The following is an 18496-nucleotide window of genomic DNA, read 5'->3' on the forward strand; positions in this document are numbered from 1 at the left end:
CATGGATCTGCCAGTGCTAGTCAAAGACAATTAGGCCTCGTTTGGTTCATGGGAAAGGGGGCTTGGGAATGGGAATTCAATTGCTTTTCCATGTTTGGTAAATCCAGGCATGGGAAATGGTTGCCTGGCACATGGAAAAGTAGGGGGGAAAGTGAATCCCTCCTCTTAACATGAGTTTTGTTTTCCCTCATCATGGAAAAGTTTGGGAAAATGAGCCAACATTCAATGCATAATTTTCATAGCTATTTTGTCCCTATGAACAATTTAGAATTACAACGTATCATTAAATGCATTCTTTTTTTATTTGATTTAATATAGGTATAATTGGAAAATTATACAAACTTTGTTTTCCATTCATACTCAAAACAAACATGGGAAAGGAAACAAAGTGAAATCTCCTAATTACTTTCCTGACATTACTAAACGTGGGAAATGAATATTTCATTCCTATTTATGGAAAAATGACATGGGAAGTTATTTCCTCTCAAATCCATTCTGTGAACCAAATTAGGGCCTTAGAGAGAACCTCAATTATATTTCCTGATAAAGTACCACCCTTCCCCGCGCGTCCCCCTACATACGCAAATATTGTGAGTAATACTTTGCTTGCTGGTAGAAAGAGTTTGCAACTATTATGGGTAAAATAAATAGTTTTTCACAATTAGGCTCATTCTAAATAGTTTTTGGTGTCATAAACAACACCAAAAAGTAGATTTATTCTGTCGAATATATTGTCTGCTGCGGGGATCTATTTTGATTCTGCACCAATGTATATGTATAATCTTCGGCTTTATGCCTTTATATCTCAACCTTCGGTAACTTGGCTTTCACGTGAGGTTACGCATTTCTCATTGGACCCATTCACTTCCTGTTTTCTTTTCGTGGCTGCTACATAATATAATCTGATTAAGCAAAATCAATGGCTTAAAAAGTGTCTGGCAAATGCACTTTGATTAGCTTTCTGCCACCACTTCACAAACTTTCAGAAAAATAGATTCCAATCTCATATTATAATAAGATGCTTTTGGTTTAATTTATTTACTTTGATTTGTACCTTTCTTCTTTCTTGAGATGTGTCAGCAGCATTAATAAATCTGCTTTTGGTAATGTGCTTTTAATTAATTCTTAGTGTTGTTATAATATTGTGAACTTTGGTCTTAAACATAATAAATTAATCCGTTTGTCTTATGGGAGGTCAACTCTAATACGACCACCAAAACCATGCATTGAAAAGATGTTTTATGACGTGTAGTGATGCAAATCCATACAAACACACTCACTCCTTTTGGTTTTTTGGGACTAAAATTTTCATGAGAGAGAGAGAGAGAGAGTAATCAGGTAATTAGTATGATTAAGAAACTAGGAAACAGGGGGAAACAGAGTTGGTGCGATGGCTTGGGATTTTCTGGATACCCTTGTCGTATCAGGGAAAGCATGCAATTGATGCAGACATTTACCCGATCATTCCGCCGTAGAGAAAATTGCTATCTTATGATCTTATCCCACTGATACCTAAAATGATTCTTCTATATCATAGCCCCCCAAAAAATATATACATAAATATGATAGTATTAATTATGCATTAGTTATATTCAGTTCGGTTCGAATTTCATGTACTTTGACAGTGTGTATGTGAGAAACCCTCTTCATCTTGTAGTTTAGCTTCTATTTTTTTTTAATTTTTTTTTAAAAAGACCAGTTCTGTTGGTTTTTTCGGTTTGGGAAGTTTTATGTCTATCCCTAAGATTTGTTTTAATTTTTTTTTTAAAAAATAACATATATGCTAAGCAAGGCTAAGCCATACTTATACAAGCTAACTATACTAACTCTCAAAAGTCCAAAAAATAAAAAAATAAAAATTTACAACTAGTGTTTGCCATGTGAGGTAGAGTCACTATATATTTCACAATAAGAGTCACGTGGATGCCATTTATCAGTATCATATCCAATAATTGGCAAATCCAAAACAGCTTTTTACAAAATTTCATGCAGAACTCAGGCCAGAAAAATACATAACCTGCTCTGAAAAAAAAAAAAACAATAGACAAAACGGAGAGGAAAATATCGGCAACAACATTTCTGATATCTCTATATGGATTCTTCTGATGCAGCACGATGAACATCATGATAGTTGCTTATCCAAGAAGGAAAAAACCAAGCAAAGTGCAAGAAATCTGAAAAGGCGATTTTGCCATCATCATCATGGTTTACAAATTTAAAAGAGGGTAGGGTAGGGTAGCTAGGTGGCATAGCATTTGGAGACAGGCATGGGTTCCTAAGGTTAAGCTGTAAGGGGAATCAACACATGGTCCTGGTCTGGTGGGTAGAGAGAGATGGAGAGAGAGAGAGGCTTTATGAAAGGCAGAAGCAAATCAGTGGGGGTACTATTGGAATCCGATTCTTTGGTTCAGAATCTCCTAAACATATGGGGTATCTTTTAAGATATCACCTTATTTGTTTGCTACTTTTTGGTTCATCTTCTAGGGACTGGGAGAGTGGAGTCGGTAGGGGCCTATATATCCAATATCCATAAGCCTTTTGCAAAAGAACAGATTGGACGCTGATATGATATATTATGAGTGGTCTCATGAAATTTACATGTGACATATGACCAGTATCAAGTGGCCACGTATGACTAAGAAAATTAAAACAAAACAAATAGGTACCAGTGGGTCATAGCAATTTGTAGTAGGGACGGGAAAATCGAACACATGATCTCGAATGCAGTGTTACCACCCTCAACTAATTGAGCTATAAATTTCTCCTTCAAACTTGAGGTTTAGCTTTGGAAAGAAAAAGCAAAAAAGAAAAGTTGTTGGGCTTGTAGCATGATTGGGTTTAATTTCTCGGCTCCAAAATTAAAACCTCAATTTAAAAGTTAGCCCATCAATAGTGGGTCCAAGTGGCCCTGTAATTGATCCTTATCAATGGTGAACTCTACAACATATTTGTAAACGCCAACCCATTGATCAAGAGGTTAAAACACGAGATCAAAGACTTGCTAAGAATAATAAGTAACCTATTAGATGGTTAAGAAATATATTTTCTTTGAAATTATACATCAATTTCCTGATCAAGAGTCCAAGGTACATAAATAGGTGCATAGAAGAAAGATGACATCTGATAGAAAAAGGGGAAAAAAAAAAGAGAAAGAAGAGAAACTATTAATTTTTAATGCCATAGAAGTAAGAAAGTCGTCTGGGCTCTTGCATCATTCAATGTTTAGATGTGATCATAAAAAATCTCAGGAAAATATAGACTTCCAAGTTCCAGTTGGTTTGTTGCCTGAAAAGACATTAGTGATTTCAACCAGAAGTTTCAAATAACGAGTAATAAAACTCCTACATTCCCATTCTCTGCCGGTTAAAGCTGCAGTATAGGAATGGTCATGCTCTTGCAGGAAAGAAAATGCACCCTTGTATTTTAAGGCTATTTAAAAAGTAAGGTGTGTTGAATTCCATCAAACCGGAAGCGAAGGCAAGTGCTAATCAAAATCCAATCCAACCTGGTCTTACTTCTAATTTGTTGGTCCTTCTTAGTAAGAAATAGCATTGGGTTGACCAAGTAAGACAAGACTCTCTACAAACGAATCCATGAAGTGGTAGCTGTATCCATCAGTTTTAAACTCTTTAACTTGTTTGGTCTTAGGGTCCACCGATAGAAGCATCCCACCATACATTATGAACACTAATTCACAACTCTTTCTAAAACCAAGCGGCTCAATTAAAGTTCCTTCCAAGCATATACTCATTAATTTAGTCCATGATTCAGGCACACCAAACTCTTTCCTGACCCACATGTGAATACAAGTAATAGCATTTGATCCCTCTGAAACTTCATCATATGTCTCAAACAAGGCAAGGGACTGCCCGTATCTCGACATAAAGCAATTCTTTCTTTTCAAAGCATCAGGCACCGTTATCTTTCCAAATACCTCATTGACCATATCAAACCACACAATGCAATCACCCTCGTTCTTCGAGGATTGCTGCCAATGCGTAACACCATTAACAAAAACTTGTCTGTATCTAAGACCAATACCTGCAGGGTTAAAGTCCGCAGGAATAACAGCAGCACTAAGAGTCTTCCAGGAGCCCCTGGCTAATGACCAAACCTCAACCTCACATGGGGCTTCGCTTAAAAGGTCGCTCACAAATCTCAAAACCTTGTAGTCATAGGTACGCGAATCGTAGCCAAAGGCGTAACTTGCTATCATAAACTTTCTGACGCAATATGTGGGAAAAGGAATTCTAGGCCTAGGTAAAAACATAAACTTCCTAACAGAAGGGTTCCAGATTATTGTTGCAAAATTAGCAGCGAGGCATATCAGCCCATTAAAAGTGTCAACCACATGGAAATTCTGAAGTAATAAAGTGATCTTTTGGGGAAAATAAGCGGTGTTATGGTAAATGAATGGATTTACAAGCTTTGTGTAGTCACCAAATTCAGGGTTGTCCCAGTGCAAGGAGAAAAGCTCACCAAGCTGACAAGCAGTGTCCACATTCTCAGGTAAAGCGCTTAGCAGAAGGAGGTGACCGTCGTTTTGGTTGCTGGATTGGGCTGTGCGGCGGCTGAGGTGGGTGTGGGTGAAGGTAGAGCTTTTGATCAGCGACCACCATGATTTGCACACTGCTCTGAATTTGATTAGAGATTTGATGGGCAGCCTCAGGAGGATTTCGTGTATGACTTCTTCAGGGAAGTAGTCTGCCATGGCTTTGATTGTCTGATGTTTTGCTCTAACTTTCAATTTTCGATTATGCCGGCGATGCAAGAGTTGGGATTTGGGGGGTTTTATATATGGAAAAAAGTATAGCCTATGGGTCTGTTTGGTTTGATCCCCCTACTTCATCCAAAAAAAAAAGGTATAGCCTATGGGGTGCTTTCAGTTTACGGGGTTACAGAGGTCTGGTAGTTGGTTGGCGCGGGGAGTTAATAGGGCATATTTTATAGAGACAAAAACGCAGGCAGCTGGGCTACGACTTGTACCCTAAACCCTAAACGCAGGCAGGTTTGAACTTGAGACTGAAAATCAGAGTCCCTTTTCCACTGGGTTTAGAACCCGTTGGCTGTACTGCTCGAGTTTGTATTGGAGTTTGGCTCCAATTTGGACTGTATATTTGTGGAGTGGGATACAGTTTGGTTGGTTGAGCTCTTTCATTTTTATCCATGTGGATAGTGGTTCTCATTTATTCAACTCGAGCTTGTATTGAATTCAATATATTTTTAGCTTGTTTGAGCTCGATCTGTTAAAAAAACAAATCAAATGAAACTAATGCTTGATAAATTTTAAACAAGTCAATTAAGCACTATAATATTTGACTTGACTTGTTTACACTTTTACGTTGTAAAAAAACTTACATGTATCAGGAACAGCATAATAACATAATGATACGTGTTATTAAAGAAAAATAATAAAAAGTATTATTCCATTTACATGAGAGTTCCTCTCCCTAAGTTGGCTTCCTTCCATGGCTGGTGAGCAAATGAAAAAAAGAAGAGACGGTTGTACGCACGCTCTTCAAACACCCGTTCAAGGAACTAATCAAAAACAACTTTGGTCAATGCTGGAGGAAAGCAAAAGGAACAGGGATAAATAATTTTATTCTTCCTGGAGATACTTTTCAATGGCACTGAGCTGGGAATTTGTACCATAATATTACTTATGATTTGTGTTCAAAGTAGGGGTGGTTGCGGTTCGGTAATCGCGAATTTTTACTAAAATCGCAAGTTCTCAAGCATTCACATAAATATAAATTCACAACCTAAATAAATAAATACACAACCTCAATTTCTCAAGCATATATAAATTCATAATTTCCTCAACTTCTCAAGCATTCACAACCTAAGAAAATTAAAGTTACAATTCCAAGCATTCCAATTAAAGTTAAACTTATTAAGCCTTCCAATTTCAAATCCTTTAAAGTTACAAACCAAAAGAAAAATACAAAGCAAAATGAATTAAAGTTACACCCAAAAAGAAAAATCCAATTCAAAGTTAATTAAAGTTACAAACTAAAAGGAAAATGCAATGCACCAATGTTACAAACTAAAGTTACAAACTCAAGTGTTGGTGGTGAGTGGATTTGAAGAACCCCATTGTGTTGTTTGAGCACCAATTTTATCTACAAATAAAACAACATAGTTTAGTACATTTTATTATAAAAAGAAGCATAAATAACATTAGCATAAATAAACTAATTACTTACAAGTTGTCATATGTTCCATTTCCTTGTATAATTTAACCTCATCATCCGTGCGGCTATACTTTGCGGTTTGCAGTAACCGCAAGTTTTGAAAATCAAATACCGCAACCGCAACTGCAAATGTTGTTCGGTTCTTAATACCGCAAATGCGGTTTTATTGCGATAAATTATCGGTTGATTTTTGCGGTTTTTCAGTTTTTTGGTTTAAAATGCCACCCCTAGTTCAAAGTGCCCACTGAACTCAAATTAATTAAAAATTCTTGCATAGGGATAGCTTGACACGAACTATGGAATCATAAATGATGGTGGCACCGTGGCACAACTCTCACTTGAGGCCCATGCAAGCAACTATTATGCTTAAGTGGTTAAATGCGTTTACTTACACTCCTGTAAATTAAAATATATAAAATAAAATTTAAATTTTTTTAAAAAAACTGATCCAAAGGTCAAATTAGAGTTATACTTTATAAAAAAAAATCCCAGTCTGATATCAGGTTTTGGCTCTGAGAAGTATCATAGAGAACTTTCTCAAAGCCTTCAATCTATCCATTGCATCACTGCTGGTACTAAGTTAGCTGCGGCCAGTCAAAGCTCAACCTTGTACTAACGATTCTCGAGCAAACTGAGTATGCATCAAAAATCTCCTTGATGTCTTCAGCAACCTCCTTCATCCAATCCAGAGCATGACTACCATTAATTCAGAAGAGTAAATACACCACCAACTGGATCTTGTATCTTGGATCCAAAATTGCAGCTACTGCCAATGCCAACCCTGCGCTGGCTCCGATGATTAGCAAGCTTAACTTTCATCTTTAACGCCATAGAACTGAGGAAGTCATTTGGGCTCTTGCAGCATTGAACATAGATGCGAACACCACAAATCTCAGGAAAATATATACTTGCAATTGGACATTTGTTGCCTAAAAAAGACATCAGTGATTTCAACAAGAAGTTTCAAATAACCCGAAACAAAACTCGTCCATTCCCATTCTGTGTCGATTGATAATGGTGTGTATAGGAAGGGCCATGCTCTTGCAGGGCAGAAAATGCAGCTCTGCATTTTGAGGCTGTTTCAAGTATAAGATATGTTGTTTTCCTCTAAACTGGAAGTGAAGGGAAGTCGTTGGTTCTTATTAGTAAGAAATAGCATTTGGTTGGTCAAGTAAAACAAGACTCTCTGCAAAAGAATCCATGAATTGATACCTTGCATCCATCAGTGACAAACTTTTTAACTTGTTTCGTCTTAGGGTTCACCGATACCAGCTCTCAATCACACATTCTGAACACTACTTCACCACTCTTTCTAAAACCAAATGGCATGATTGAAGTTGCTTCCAGGCATATATATAGCAATTTAGTCCACCATTCAGCCACGCCAAACTCTTCCATGACCCACATGTGAATACGATATGAACATATATACAACATATATACACACTTCCCTTCTGCAGTCTAAAAGCATATAATTATGGGGTGTTTTCAATTTAGATTTTAAAATATCTTAAAGAAGTTTAAAAGTTCAGGTGTATTCAATCACAATTTAATAGAAGTATATACAATTTTGGGTGTATTCAATTCAGACATTTTAAACTCCATTTAAATTTTGATGTATTCAATCACAACTTTAAAAGACTTCATAAAAATGTTATGCATGTTGGATTTCCCCCAAAAAAGAACCATATCCTTCCCAACTCCTAACCCTACCTCTACACACCCAAACCACCACCATCCACACCCAAAACTCGTCGTGAACAATTGTAGTTTGTAATGTGGTTTTTTCTATTAATTATGAAGTATTATATTAATATTTAATTTTTATGAGTCTATTTTGTATTTTTGTTGTTGTTGAGAATTAGTTAAAATAGCCATTCTTCACAACTTTTGTTCTATAATAGCCATCCTTGCATTACAGGTAGTGGCGGAGCCAAGAATTGATGTTAGAGGGGGGCCTCTTGCAAAATATAAAAATGAAGGTTATGAGAGCATAAACATTGCAAGTTCTCGTAGAGGATCTTGTGCATCATTTTGAGACCCTGGACCAATATCTTCTATATTAAAAATCAAGAATAAACTTTTAAATTATAGATTTTACAGATCAAGTTTTGATTGTAGTATATATAAAACCCTTGTATACTCTTTTAATATTCAATTCAATTCATACACAACATTAAATTATTTGCATAGAGAGAGAAATAGAGAAAGAAAAGGAGAGTGGCGGGGAAGAAGAAAAACGAGAGAGAGAGAGTAGTTGAGAAGGGGCTTGTGACCCCTCTAGTCCCTACGTGGCTTCGCCATTAATTACAGGGGCACTATGAGGACAACATATAGGGAATTACAGGGACACTATGAAGGACAATGGCTATTTTGGAACAAAAGTTGTGAAAAATGGCTATTTTAGCACATAGCCCAATATTTTTTTAACCTTTTACACATTGACCTCCCAGAAGGAAATTTCCTATTATCGTGACTATTGATTATTGTAAGTTTTTCTTTTCCACACAGAAAAAAAGGAAAAAAAAGAAACTAGAATTCGTCTATGAATTTAGACTTCCTATCTCCCCTAATGTAAACAATCAATTGATGGTTCTCAGTTAAGACAACCAAGTCTGATTGTTTGGATAGCAAAACCAAACGCTTGAGCACAACATCTTTGTTTACGCCAGAGCAATTTCAGTCCAAACAACCTTTATGCAACAGAAAGCAATTCTTTCGTTTTAAAAATTTCCACCTTCATGCCGTGGCATGTGGTTAGTAAAACCATGAGATGGCACAGCAGCCCACATTGCTAAATTCAACTTCCATTCAATCCGAAACTTGAAAAACATCTTAAAAATAAAGTGTCACATGCAGGCAACTGAAAGAGAAAAATCTGAATGACGAAAAAGGTCCCTGAACAATTACAACTAGGAGTTGAGGAATTTAAACAAAAACAAAAAATGCTTGATAAGCAACATAAATACCCAACAGAGCCTGATGTATCATCACCCAAATAACACTCATTTCAAAAGGTAGGTTATCCAATCTGAGCGCTCTTCAAGAGACATACTAAAAAATACATCCCTTCTTGTTTTAGTATTAAGCAATGCAACTGCTTTAAAACGAGCACGTTCATCCAGGTTTGGGGTCTCCTTGATAGCATCCCAGATACAACTTTGGTTCTCTCTCTTTTTCTCCCTTCTCTCCAATAGGTTACAGATTCTCTGAAAGGTGGTAGCAATTGAATCAATGCTAAGAGAAAGTTTTTCCAGTATTCCAGCTTGATTGGTGGTCTCAATTGAGCTAGTATTCCCTTCATACTCAGTTCTAGTTCGTTTCTTCTGGTTGATGCTTTCTGAGGGAACTTTCGGACTAGTGGCATGAAAGTGCAAGGGCGATGAAGATTGGCCAAGTGATGGATCTTGGTGTGATGGTTCCTTTTCATTTGGTAAAAAAGCCTTATTACCATCATCATAAACAAACTCCTCTTTTCCAACATGTCTATCTTCGACCCAATCAATTCTTGCATCAATATCATCACCCAATTCTAACGAGTTTCTCTCAATAGCAATTCCACTCCCAAATACAATTTGCAATTCCTCATAGTCCTCACAAGTTTCTACGCGAAGACCTATGTGGCTCGGATAGGACTATAAAAGAAACAAGAAAATAATAATTGTTTAAGAAAGGAAGTAATATGTACTCAAATTACAAAATATAATATATTTAAAGAAGAGTTAAGAAGCGCACCTTAAAGTAATCTTCCCAAAGTTTTTCATCACCCGTGAATTTCTTTCTGATTGGGTCCCACTTAAACCCAGAGCTATGATGGACAAGTTGGGTATACTTTTGATATTTTTTCTTAAAGTATTTCAACCGACTTTGGTAATGAGAATAACTTTTTTGACACTTAAGTTTTTCATTAATCTTTGGAAGTATTTTAGCTTCTACAGTTGCCTTGTTTAGCACGCCATTAGGATTCCGCCATCCACAAGACACAGCATCGACCATGAGTTGTAACAACATCTTGCTCTCTTCCATATTCCAACTGTTATAATCATTCTTGGCCTTCCCTTTTCCATTTACTTGCAATAGTCGTGCATCTCCCATTTGTAATGTAACTATATATGCAAATTATTATTAGATATCTAATTTTTAGTTTCTTATTGACCTAATATAATACAAAACCACACAACTTCTCTGACTGACAATATTATGCATAAAATCAACTCATAATACAACAAAGTAAAAAATCAAATGATATATATATATATATATTTCTCATAGAGAAAAAGAAGGACCAAATGATTAATAATGCAAGAGCAAAAGGACCATGCATAACAAAACAGGCCAAAATATGCAAACATACATAAGCTTACAGAAGCCGCAATCTAATAGGGCTGAAAAAAATTGGATCAGATAAGCTTACAGAAGCTGCAATATATAATTGACTAAACACACTGTTTAAGCCACCACGCTATCCTTATCTTTCCAATAAAATGTTATTTTCTTCTTTTTGTGCGTTTCATGTGAATTTAGGATGATTATATAAGTGTACTAAAAAAACAATCCAAGCCTATAATCAAGGAAACAACAAATCACATATGCTATAAACTACTATATATATGAAAATACCAAAACTAAAACAAGAAAAGGCGCGTACGTAAACCCTAACCCTAACCGAAACCCTGATAACAAGTAAAACCCAACCAGATTATCATCAATGAACAAGAAAATAAAGGGAAAGAAAAACCAGCAGTGTACAAATTGATTTGAAGAGAGGGAAAAATTGAGTGTACCTTGAGAGAGATGGAGGAATGCTCGTAATTTGCAGAGAGAAGATAGATCGTCGAAGCTTCGAATGAAATATTGGGGGACGGCTGGACTTGTTATGACCTTAGGTATTTATACCTCTCTCTCACCCTCAAATCCACAACCCTAGAAATCCTTCAAAATCTATGACTCTTTGAATACACCTAAACTTTTGTGTATTTTTCTTCACCTAATTAATACCAAGAAAAAAGAAAGAAAGAGTAATTACTGCAATAAGAATAAGATCACTATGCCAAGTACAGAATCAGATGACATTGAAGACAAGGTAAAAATTCAGGTATAAATTAGCACATGCCTTGTAATTCCACCCGCAACCATTAACAAAAGCTTGGCTGTAGCTGTATGATATCTAAAGACCTAAAGGCCAAAAGTTCGCAGGAACGACAGCAGAACTAAAAGGAGCTCCTCTCTAATGACCAAACCTCAAGCTCGCATGGGGTTTGGCTTAACCCTAGCCCTAGGCAGAAACGCAAACTTTCCAGCATAGGGTTCCGAATAATTGTGGCAGAATGAGCCCATTACGAATTCCAAAGCGACCGAAATGGAAATATGTTGGATTAATGTTGAATGAATGAATTTAGGTTAAATTGTGGTAATGGTCCGTGAATTATACCTCAATTTGTATTTTCGTCCTTGAATTTTCAATAATAGTTGTTGTGTTGCTCTTTTGGTCCTTTTCGTCAATTTTGCAAACTTTTATGTTAAATATTGGGGTACATTAACCCATGCTAAAATTTAAAAATATATATTAAAAACTGAAAAATGGGAAGCAAAAATAGAGAAGATAGAGATCAGGTAATGAGTCGCTCAATAGCGAGGTTGAGGAGAAGGGGGGTGCTGGGGATGAGAGATTGGGATGTCAGGGGAGGGGACGTTCAGGGAGGAGGTCGAGGTGAAGGGAGCAGCACATGATTTTTTTCCTTCTTTATTTTATTTATTTATTTTAAGATGGGTAGTGAAATTCCTAATCTGCCTTAGGATTTGACAGAAAATTAACACTATTCATGAAAATTATGAATAGTGCAACGCTGGTCCAATTTTAAGGATCACAACAACTATTTTGACATTTAATGACAAAAATACAAATCGGGGAATAATTTAAGGACCATTGCTACAATGCTACAATTTATTTTTGATAAAACAATGCTACAATTTAAGCTCGGTATACAAACCTAATTCAGGGTTGTCCCAATGCAAGGAGAAAAGCTTACCATTAAGTGTCCTCTCTCTCAGATAAAAGCGTGTGGTTGGAGAGGCTGTGCGTCTGAGGTGGTTGTGATTGAAGGTTGAACTTTTGATCAGAGACCTCCATATGATTTGCACACAGCATTGTATTTGATTAGAAATTTGATGGGCAGCCCCAGGAGGATTTCGTGTAGATATTTTCTCTTAAGCTTGTGGTGAAATACTTTGCTTTAAATCTCTAAATGTAAGAAGTTGGGGATTTGGGGGTTATTATATATGAGAAAGTACATGGTGTGGTATATGAGTTAATGTTAAGACCTAAGACAAAGAAATCAAATGTTGTTGCTTGCATCCCTTTGAACACACTTTGGGTTGGGGCAACAACTGCGCTAATAATCTGTGTGGTGTCCTGTCCTGGTCATCTAAACCCACTTCACATTTTGTGTCATTCTTACAAAAGCTTGCAAGCAAGTAAAACCAGAACTCTGGATATATATATAATACATGCAACAAAAACCAGTTCTTTAAATATTTGATATTCATCCCGTCATGCCGGCCAAAAGAGTGGAACAAACGGCATGTGGTTGGTAAGAAACCAGAGATGGATAGCAGCCCACATTCTTAAACTCAGCTTCTATTCAATCTAAAACTTGATGAATCATCTTACAAAGAAAGTGTCACACGCTGGCAAATCGAAGAGACATCTTTCAATGACAAAAGAGGTCCTAATTTAAGTACAAATCTGGGAATCTAGTTGATGCCCTAAAATTTACATTTAAGCTTGAGAAAGAACTATAAGCAATTAACAGGTCTCATGTGATGTATTGACAAGGAGAAAGAGATTAGGTTCACTGCCCAGACCAGCTTTAAGCGTGTCGACGGCGATTGGACACCACCGGGATAGAGGCCAATATCTGATCCATCAACCTTCCATGACAAGATTACACCAAAGTTGGTAATCGGACACATATAATTAGTCAAATATATATAGAGAAACACAAAAAACGTAGCACATGCATACCTTTGGAAAATTAACTTGATTCAATAAGTAGTGGTCTAGCAGCAGAATGGCTTGAGAATGGATTGACATCTGATACAAAAAGAGAGAAGAAAATCTTGCAATAAGATTGCTGCTAAGTACAGCTCATATCAAAGACAAAGTAAAATTCAAGTAGAATGCACATGCCTTTTAATTCCACCTGCAACCAATCTTGTGTGCATACCAAAGCCTGCCGAATATCAGGATTCAGTGAGCTTCGACATTGATCAAGAACTCTACCACCAATGCTGAATGCTGATTCTGGTGCAACAGTTGACATAGGAGTTCCCAGAACATCACGTGCCATCATCGACAAGATAGGGTACCTTGGTGTGTGGACCTTCCACCAATTTAATATGTTAAAATCACAATTACGAGGAAAGACTGGTTCCTCTAAATATTTGTCCAAGTCTGATATCACATTCTGGCTCTGAGAAGTCTCATAGAGAAATTTATCAAATCCCTTCAATCGATCCCTAGTATCACTGCTGGTACTAGGTAAGCTGCTGCCAGGCAAAGCCGAACCTTGATCAACCATTGTTGAGCAAATTGAATATGCGTCAAAAAGCTCCTTGATGCCATCAGAAACTTCTTTAATCCTATCGAGAGCAGTACTACCATATATCTGAGAATAGTAATACTCCACCAACTTCATTTTGAATCGGGGATCCAAGATTGCTGCAACTGCCAAAGCCAAACTGCACTTGCTCCAATATTTATCAAACTTAGCTTTCATCTTCAACGCCATACAACTAAGAAAGTCGTCTGGGCTCTTGCACCATTCAATTAATTGGATGTGAACATGACAAATCTCAGGAAAATATATACTTGCAGTTGGAGATTTGTTGCCTGAAAAGACATTAGTGATTTCAACAAGAAGTTTCAAATAACCTGTAACAAAACTCGTCCATTCCCATTCTGTATCGGTTAAAGATGAAGCGTAGGAAGGGTCATGCTCTTGCAGGAGAGAAAATGCACCCCTGTATTCTAAGGCTGTTTCAAGCATAATGTATGTTGAGTTCCACCGAACTGGGAAATCAAGAATTAATCTCCTCTCACTATTGATTCCAACTTGCTGGGCAATTTCGTTGAACTTCCCTTGTACCACTTGTGAACTTCTTACGTGTTTGAAACTTCCTCGAATCTTTTGTATCACCTCTCTCAGTGCTTCCAACACATCCTGCACAATTGAATTTAGAAGATGTGCAGCAGAGCGGATATCAAATAACTGACCATGACCCGCGAGAGGCCTACTTTGGGAGATCCGGTCTTTAATTCTCAGAACAATGTCATCATCGGTGGAACAATCATCCAATGTGAAGGCAAACAACTTACTGTGAATATCCCAGTCCATCAGACATTTGCTAATTACTTCTGAAAGTGAGTCCTCAGTATGAGTAGGATCAAGTGTGACGAAGTTCAAAACTTTCTTTTGTAGCTTCCAGTCCTCGTCGATATAATGTGCAGTCAAACATAGATACTCAACATTTTCTGGAGAAGACCACATTTCAACAGAAAGGTTAATTCTTCCCTGCAAACTATTAATCGCTTGATACATTTGACGTTTTTCTTTCCTATAAATTTCCATACAAAAATGCTCAACGTCATTATTTGGCACAACCTCAAACAACGGCTGAAGGTTCTTAACAAAAACTTTGAATCCAACGTGATCAACCATGGTCAACGGGTAACCATGCAATATAATCATACGGGCAAGATCAAGATGACTACGGTCATTATCAAACTTGCCACTTGCAATGGTAACGATATCATCCTTTTTCAGATCCTGATCGAACTTTATGAGTGATGGCTTCATATATTCATCTTTTCTCTGTGCTTCATCACAATTAATATTGGCAAGGCCAACGGTATTGTCTTTTTTCCTTCTCTTTGCTGCAAGTAGTTGAGAAACATCAAAGTTGGATCGTTTTAGACATCGCATTAAATGGTTTCTCAGATGTGTAGTCCCACTATTACTTGATCCACTGAGCTTCTTGTTACAATGCACACAAACAGCATAACATATATCAGCCTTTCTAACCCTTTCAAAATGATTCCAGACAATAGATGTCAACCTCTTTGGTTTCTTGATAGCTGACTCAATGGGTATTTCCATCACATTGGCATGAAATCAACCAAAGTCTGCACATCATATAAGATATAACGACTAAATCAGATAAAACTACAAGATGAATCTGCAGAACCTCAATCATCAATAACTAATAATGTTTATAAAGTCACACAAAAAAACAAAACAAAAAACTTAAATTGCTCCAAAAAATCTACTACAGGGACATCATTATGGCACTGAGCACGCCGATCCTTACTTCAACAAATAATAGCATATTATTAAGGTCCTATGCCATGGTGTACAACAACAACAAAAAATTGAATGAAAATATGAATGTTTGTGCACATATACTTGCATAAATACATAAACATCCCATACTAATAGAGATATTACAACTCAACTGAATCAGGAGATATATACAAAAACAACCACAATGACAGAATCTTGGTGCAAGTAAACCCTTGGAACACAAACTCTACAAGAAGTCAAAATATTCTCGGACAAAAGCCTTGGTAAGCTTACATCCTTGGAAATCAGTGAACCATATATTAATTATAACACACACACACACACACACACACACGGGGACACCTGTGTGCATATAGACACTGAATCACTACAGGGAGAAAACACTGCATTATTTTGCATTTAAAGAGACAGAGACATTTATCAGGCAGAAGATCAGAATATTAAAGTGGTACGTGTACTCTGATTTCACTAATGGGATCTTTATACATAACCGAGCATTTTTTCTTCATTGCACAATACAAAAATTGAATCAATTTTGCCCCACAGATTTCAAAAGCCCTGGAAGCATATCTATAACACAACCCACATTATACCAAAAAGACAACATTAAAACCAGTGAATCAGAAAATCTTCCGACACAAAATTCCATTGAATAGGAAGCCATAGAAGGTAAACATATAACTGATATGTACTTAATGAGGTTTGACAACACAATAAATTCCATTACCCATTTGTTGGGTTAAATTGGCCCATACCACAATTTAAGTGACAAAATCAGTGTCAAATCCTGCTCCTCTATATCATACAAAATCACGAGGCAACCACAACCTCATCACTTATAAATTCATCAGCACCCAAAAACCAACGTCGATAAATCAAATTTCGAAGAAATGACAACCAAAATCTCAAATTTCACTCTAAAGTTTCAACATTTCAGCTTCAATTTCCTAAGCAACAGAACAAGCATATATGCATCAAATTGTGCGATCTGGGTAACACCAAAATCAACCAAAGAAACTCCCACAAACATTAGAAATTGCAATTAAAATCTGAACCTAACAGAGTGAGAGGGCAAAAAAAGTAACATTTTCACAGACATGTTCGAAATTGGTCTTACAGAGTAATTGTTGTAATGACTTTGTATCTTCAAAGAATTTCAGGAAATCCGATCGGTGCTCCGGCAAATTGGGGTTGGATTGTGAGAGACCCTGAAGAGAGAGGGAGAGAGTCTGAACCCGATGTGGCTGCGAGAGAATATGGGTTGGGTCCGATAAGAGTATACCCGGATGATTTGTGGGTCAACGCATTAGGATATTAAAGTAGCTCAACCGAAAACTAATTGAGGAAAGGTCCGGACCCGATTGAAGTAAGCTTGGATCCGTTTTAGTTATGGGCATTTGGGTTTGGGCCTGAAGTTGATTGATAAGTTTTTTTTTTTTTTTTTTTATAGAACAGTTGAGTTTGAGTTTTCTCCTACCTAGGTTATTAATTTATATTTTACACCCTTATAATTTGGCCAAAATTACATTTTGATTCAGAATCTTCAAAGTATTGCAATGTCAAATCTTAAATGTTTAAAAAACAATTTACACTAAAGTTTGTCAACATCATGTTGTTTAGTGATATCATTCTCCATTTTGTCGAAGGAGTTGTACAAGCCTTTTGTTTTTGTTATCTCAACGAAAAAATTGACATGAAAGAAGCAATTTATATATCTAAACAATTTACAAACTTGTAAGAGTCCAAGAGTATGTCGTGTAAGTTGGAAAAGAAAAGTTATACTTGTATAAACACTATCCATTATTTTATTTTATTTTGCCAAAAGTTGGAAGATACTATCCAATACAATTTGAGTATGGTTAAAAATAAAAGATTATTTACTCAAATGGTCCTCAAACTAAAATTCGGTTTGCATTTTGATTCATCAACTAAATTATTTGTTCAAATGGACCACCAACTCTTTATTAATCGATGAATCTGGAGAAATTTAATTAAGACACCCAAACGAAAATAAATAATTTATTTTTTCAACGTCCATTAAACTTCAAGTATTTACTATTTATTAAGTCATTTGTGAAATTAGTAACATATTTAAATATTCACTAAAGAAATAATAATTAAAACATAATTAGTAATTAAAGTAATTCAAAAAGGCTAAGATATTACTTAATTACATATATTAAATTAAAGAAGTTGGCAAAAAAAAAAAAAAAAGTAAAGAAACTAATTTTATATTTTCAAAATAAAACAAAAAACAAAAACACCTCTGCCGACAAAAGTTCATCAGCACAGGTCTAAGCTGGTGAAATCCAGATTAGCCGAGTATAGCCCGGCGGCTATACTATTTAAAAAAAAATTTAAAAACAGGTATCGCCGTGCGGCTATACTATACATATAAAAGCACCCGCCCCAGCCTATGCACCGCGTGTCAAACATGTACCGCAGAGCGCCTGTAATATTCATTTAAAAAAAAAAAGGAAAAACAATATAGCCGTCCGGCTATACTATTTTTAAAAAAAACTTTTAAAATCCGGGTATGGCCGACCAGCTATATTATATATAAATAATAAAAGGACCCACCCAGCACCTAGGCGCCACGTGTCAACACGTAAGGCCATGCGGCTATACTAAAACTTTTAAAACTGGGTCTAGCCGTTCGGCTATACTATATAAAATGGACCCGCCCAAACTAGACGCCACGTGTCAAAAAGTTGCCACTATTGTTTAAAAAAAAATTTAAGAAAGGTATAGCCGCACGGCTAGACTATATATATATCAAACACAGTAAATCCGAGCGGCTATATCATTTTTAAGAAATTAGTAAAAAGAGTATAGCTTCACGGCTGTACTATTTATATATATAAAAATTAGTAAAACTGAGTATATAGGGCGGCTATACTATTTATAGATATAAAGAAAAAAAGGACTCAGCGCCTGGGA

General features: G+C 36.3%; 3 protein-coding genes across 3 annotated transcripts; all 3 read right to left on the minus strand.

The window, feature by feature from the left end:
• Nucleotides 1-3170: 3170 nt before the first annotated feature.
• LOC103325956 (F-box/kelch-repeat protein At3g23880-like) lies at nt 3171-4946 on the minus strand. The gene has a single exon (XM_008228149.2). The coding sequence runs from the start codon at nt 4709-4711 to the stop codon at nt 3536-3538; it is 1176 nt and encodes a 391-aa protein (XP_008226371.2). The 5' UTR covers nt 4712-4946; the 3' UTR covers nt 3171-3535.
• A 4070-nt stretch (nt 4947-9016) lies between these two features.
• Nucleotides 9017-11560, minus strand: LOC148918739 (uncharacterized protein At2g29880-like). Its single transcript, XM_089048924.1, has 3 exons — nt 10979-11560; nt 9930-10300; nt 9017-9829 (listed from the first exon to the last, which is right to left on the minus strand). The coding sequence occupies exons 2-3, from the start codon at nt 10287-10289 to the stop codon at nt 9200-9202; spliced, it is 990 nt and encodes a 329-aa protein (XP_088905050.1). The 5' UTR covers nt 10290-10300; nt 10979-11560; the 3' UTR covers nt 9017-9199.
• Nucleotides 11561-12815: 1255 nt separating this feature from the next.
• LOC107880817 (zinc finger BED domain-containing protein RICESLEEPER 1-like) lies at nt 12816-17013 on the minus strand. The gene is made up of 4 exons (XM_016793275.2): nt 16674-17013; nt 13384-15378; nt 13219-13287; nt 12816-13124 (listed from the first exon to the last, which is right to left on the minus strand). Exons 2-3 carry the CDS (start codon nt 15350-15352, stop codon nt 13229-13231), a joined length of 2028 nt encoding a protein of 675 aa, XP_016648761.2. The 5' UTR covers nt 15353-15378; nt 16674-17013; the 3' UTR covers nt 12816-13124; nt 13219-13228.
• Between the last annotated feature and the right edge of the window lie 1483 nt (nt 17014-18496).

The sequence above is a fragment of the Prunus mume genome, linkage group LG3 (genome assembly GCF_029339155.1).
Source record: "Prunus mume cultivar Tortuosa linkage group LG3, ASM2933915v1, whole genome shotgun sequence".
NCBI classification, from domain to species: Eukaryota; Viridiplantae; Streptophyta; class Magnoliopsida; order Rosales; family Rosaceae; genus Prunus; species Prunus mume.

Excerpts from the sequence above, each read along its gene's own strand:
- LOC103325956 (XM_008228149.2), bottom strand. The coding sequence starts at position 4,711 with ATGGCAGACTACTTCCCTGAAGAAGTCATACACGAAATCCTCCTGAGG.
- LOC148918739 (XM_089048924.1), bottom strand. The coding sequence starts at position 10,289 with ATGGGAGATGCACGACTATTGCAAGTAAATGGAAAAGGGAAGGCCAAG. Across the intron at positions 9,830-9,929 it reads TTTGGGAAGATTACTTTAAG|TCCTATCCGAGCCACATAGG; the intron begins GTGCGCTTCTTA and ends TTTCTTTTATAG.
- LOC107880817 (XM_016793275.2), bottom strand. The coding sequence starts at position 15,352 with ATGGAAATACCCATTGAGTCAGCTATCAAGAAACCAAAGAGGTTGACA. Across the intron at positions 13,288-13,383 it reads GTTGCAGGTGGAATTAAAAG|ATGTCAATCCATTCTCAAGC; the intron begins GCATGTGCATTC and ends TTTTTGTATCAG.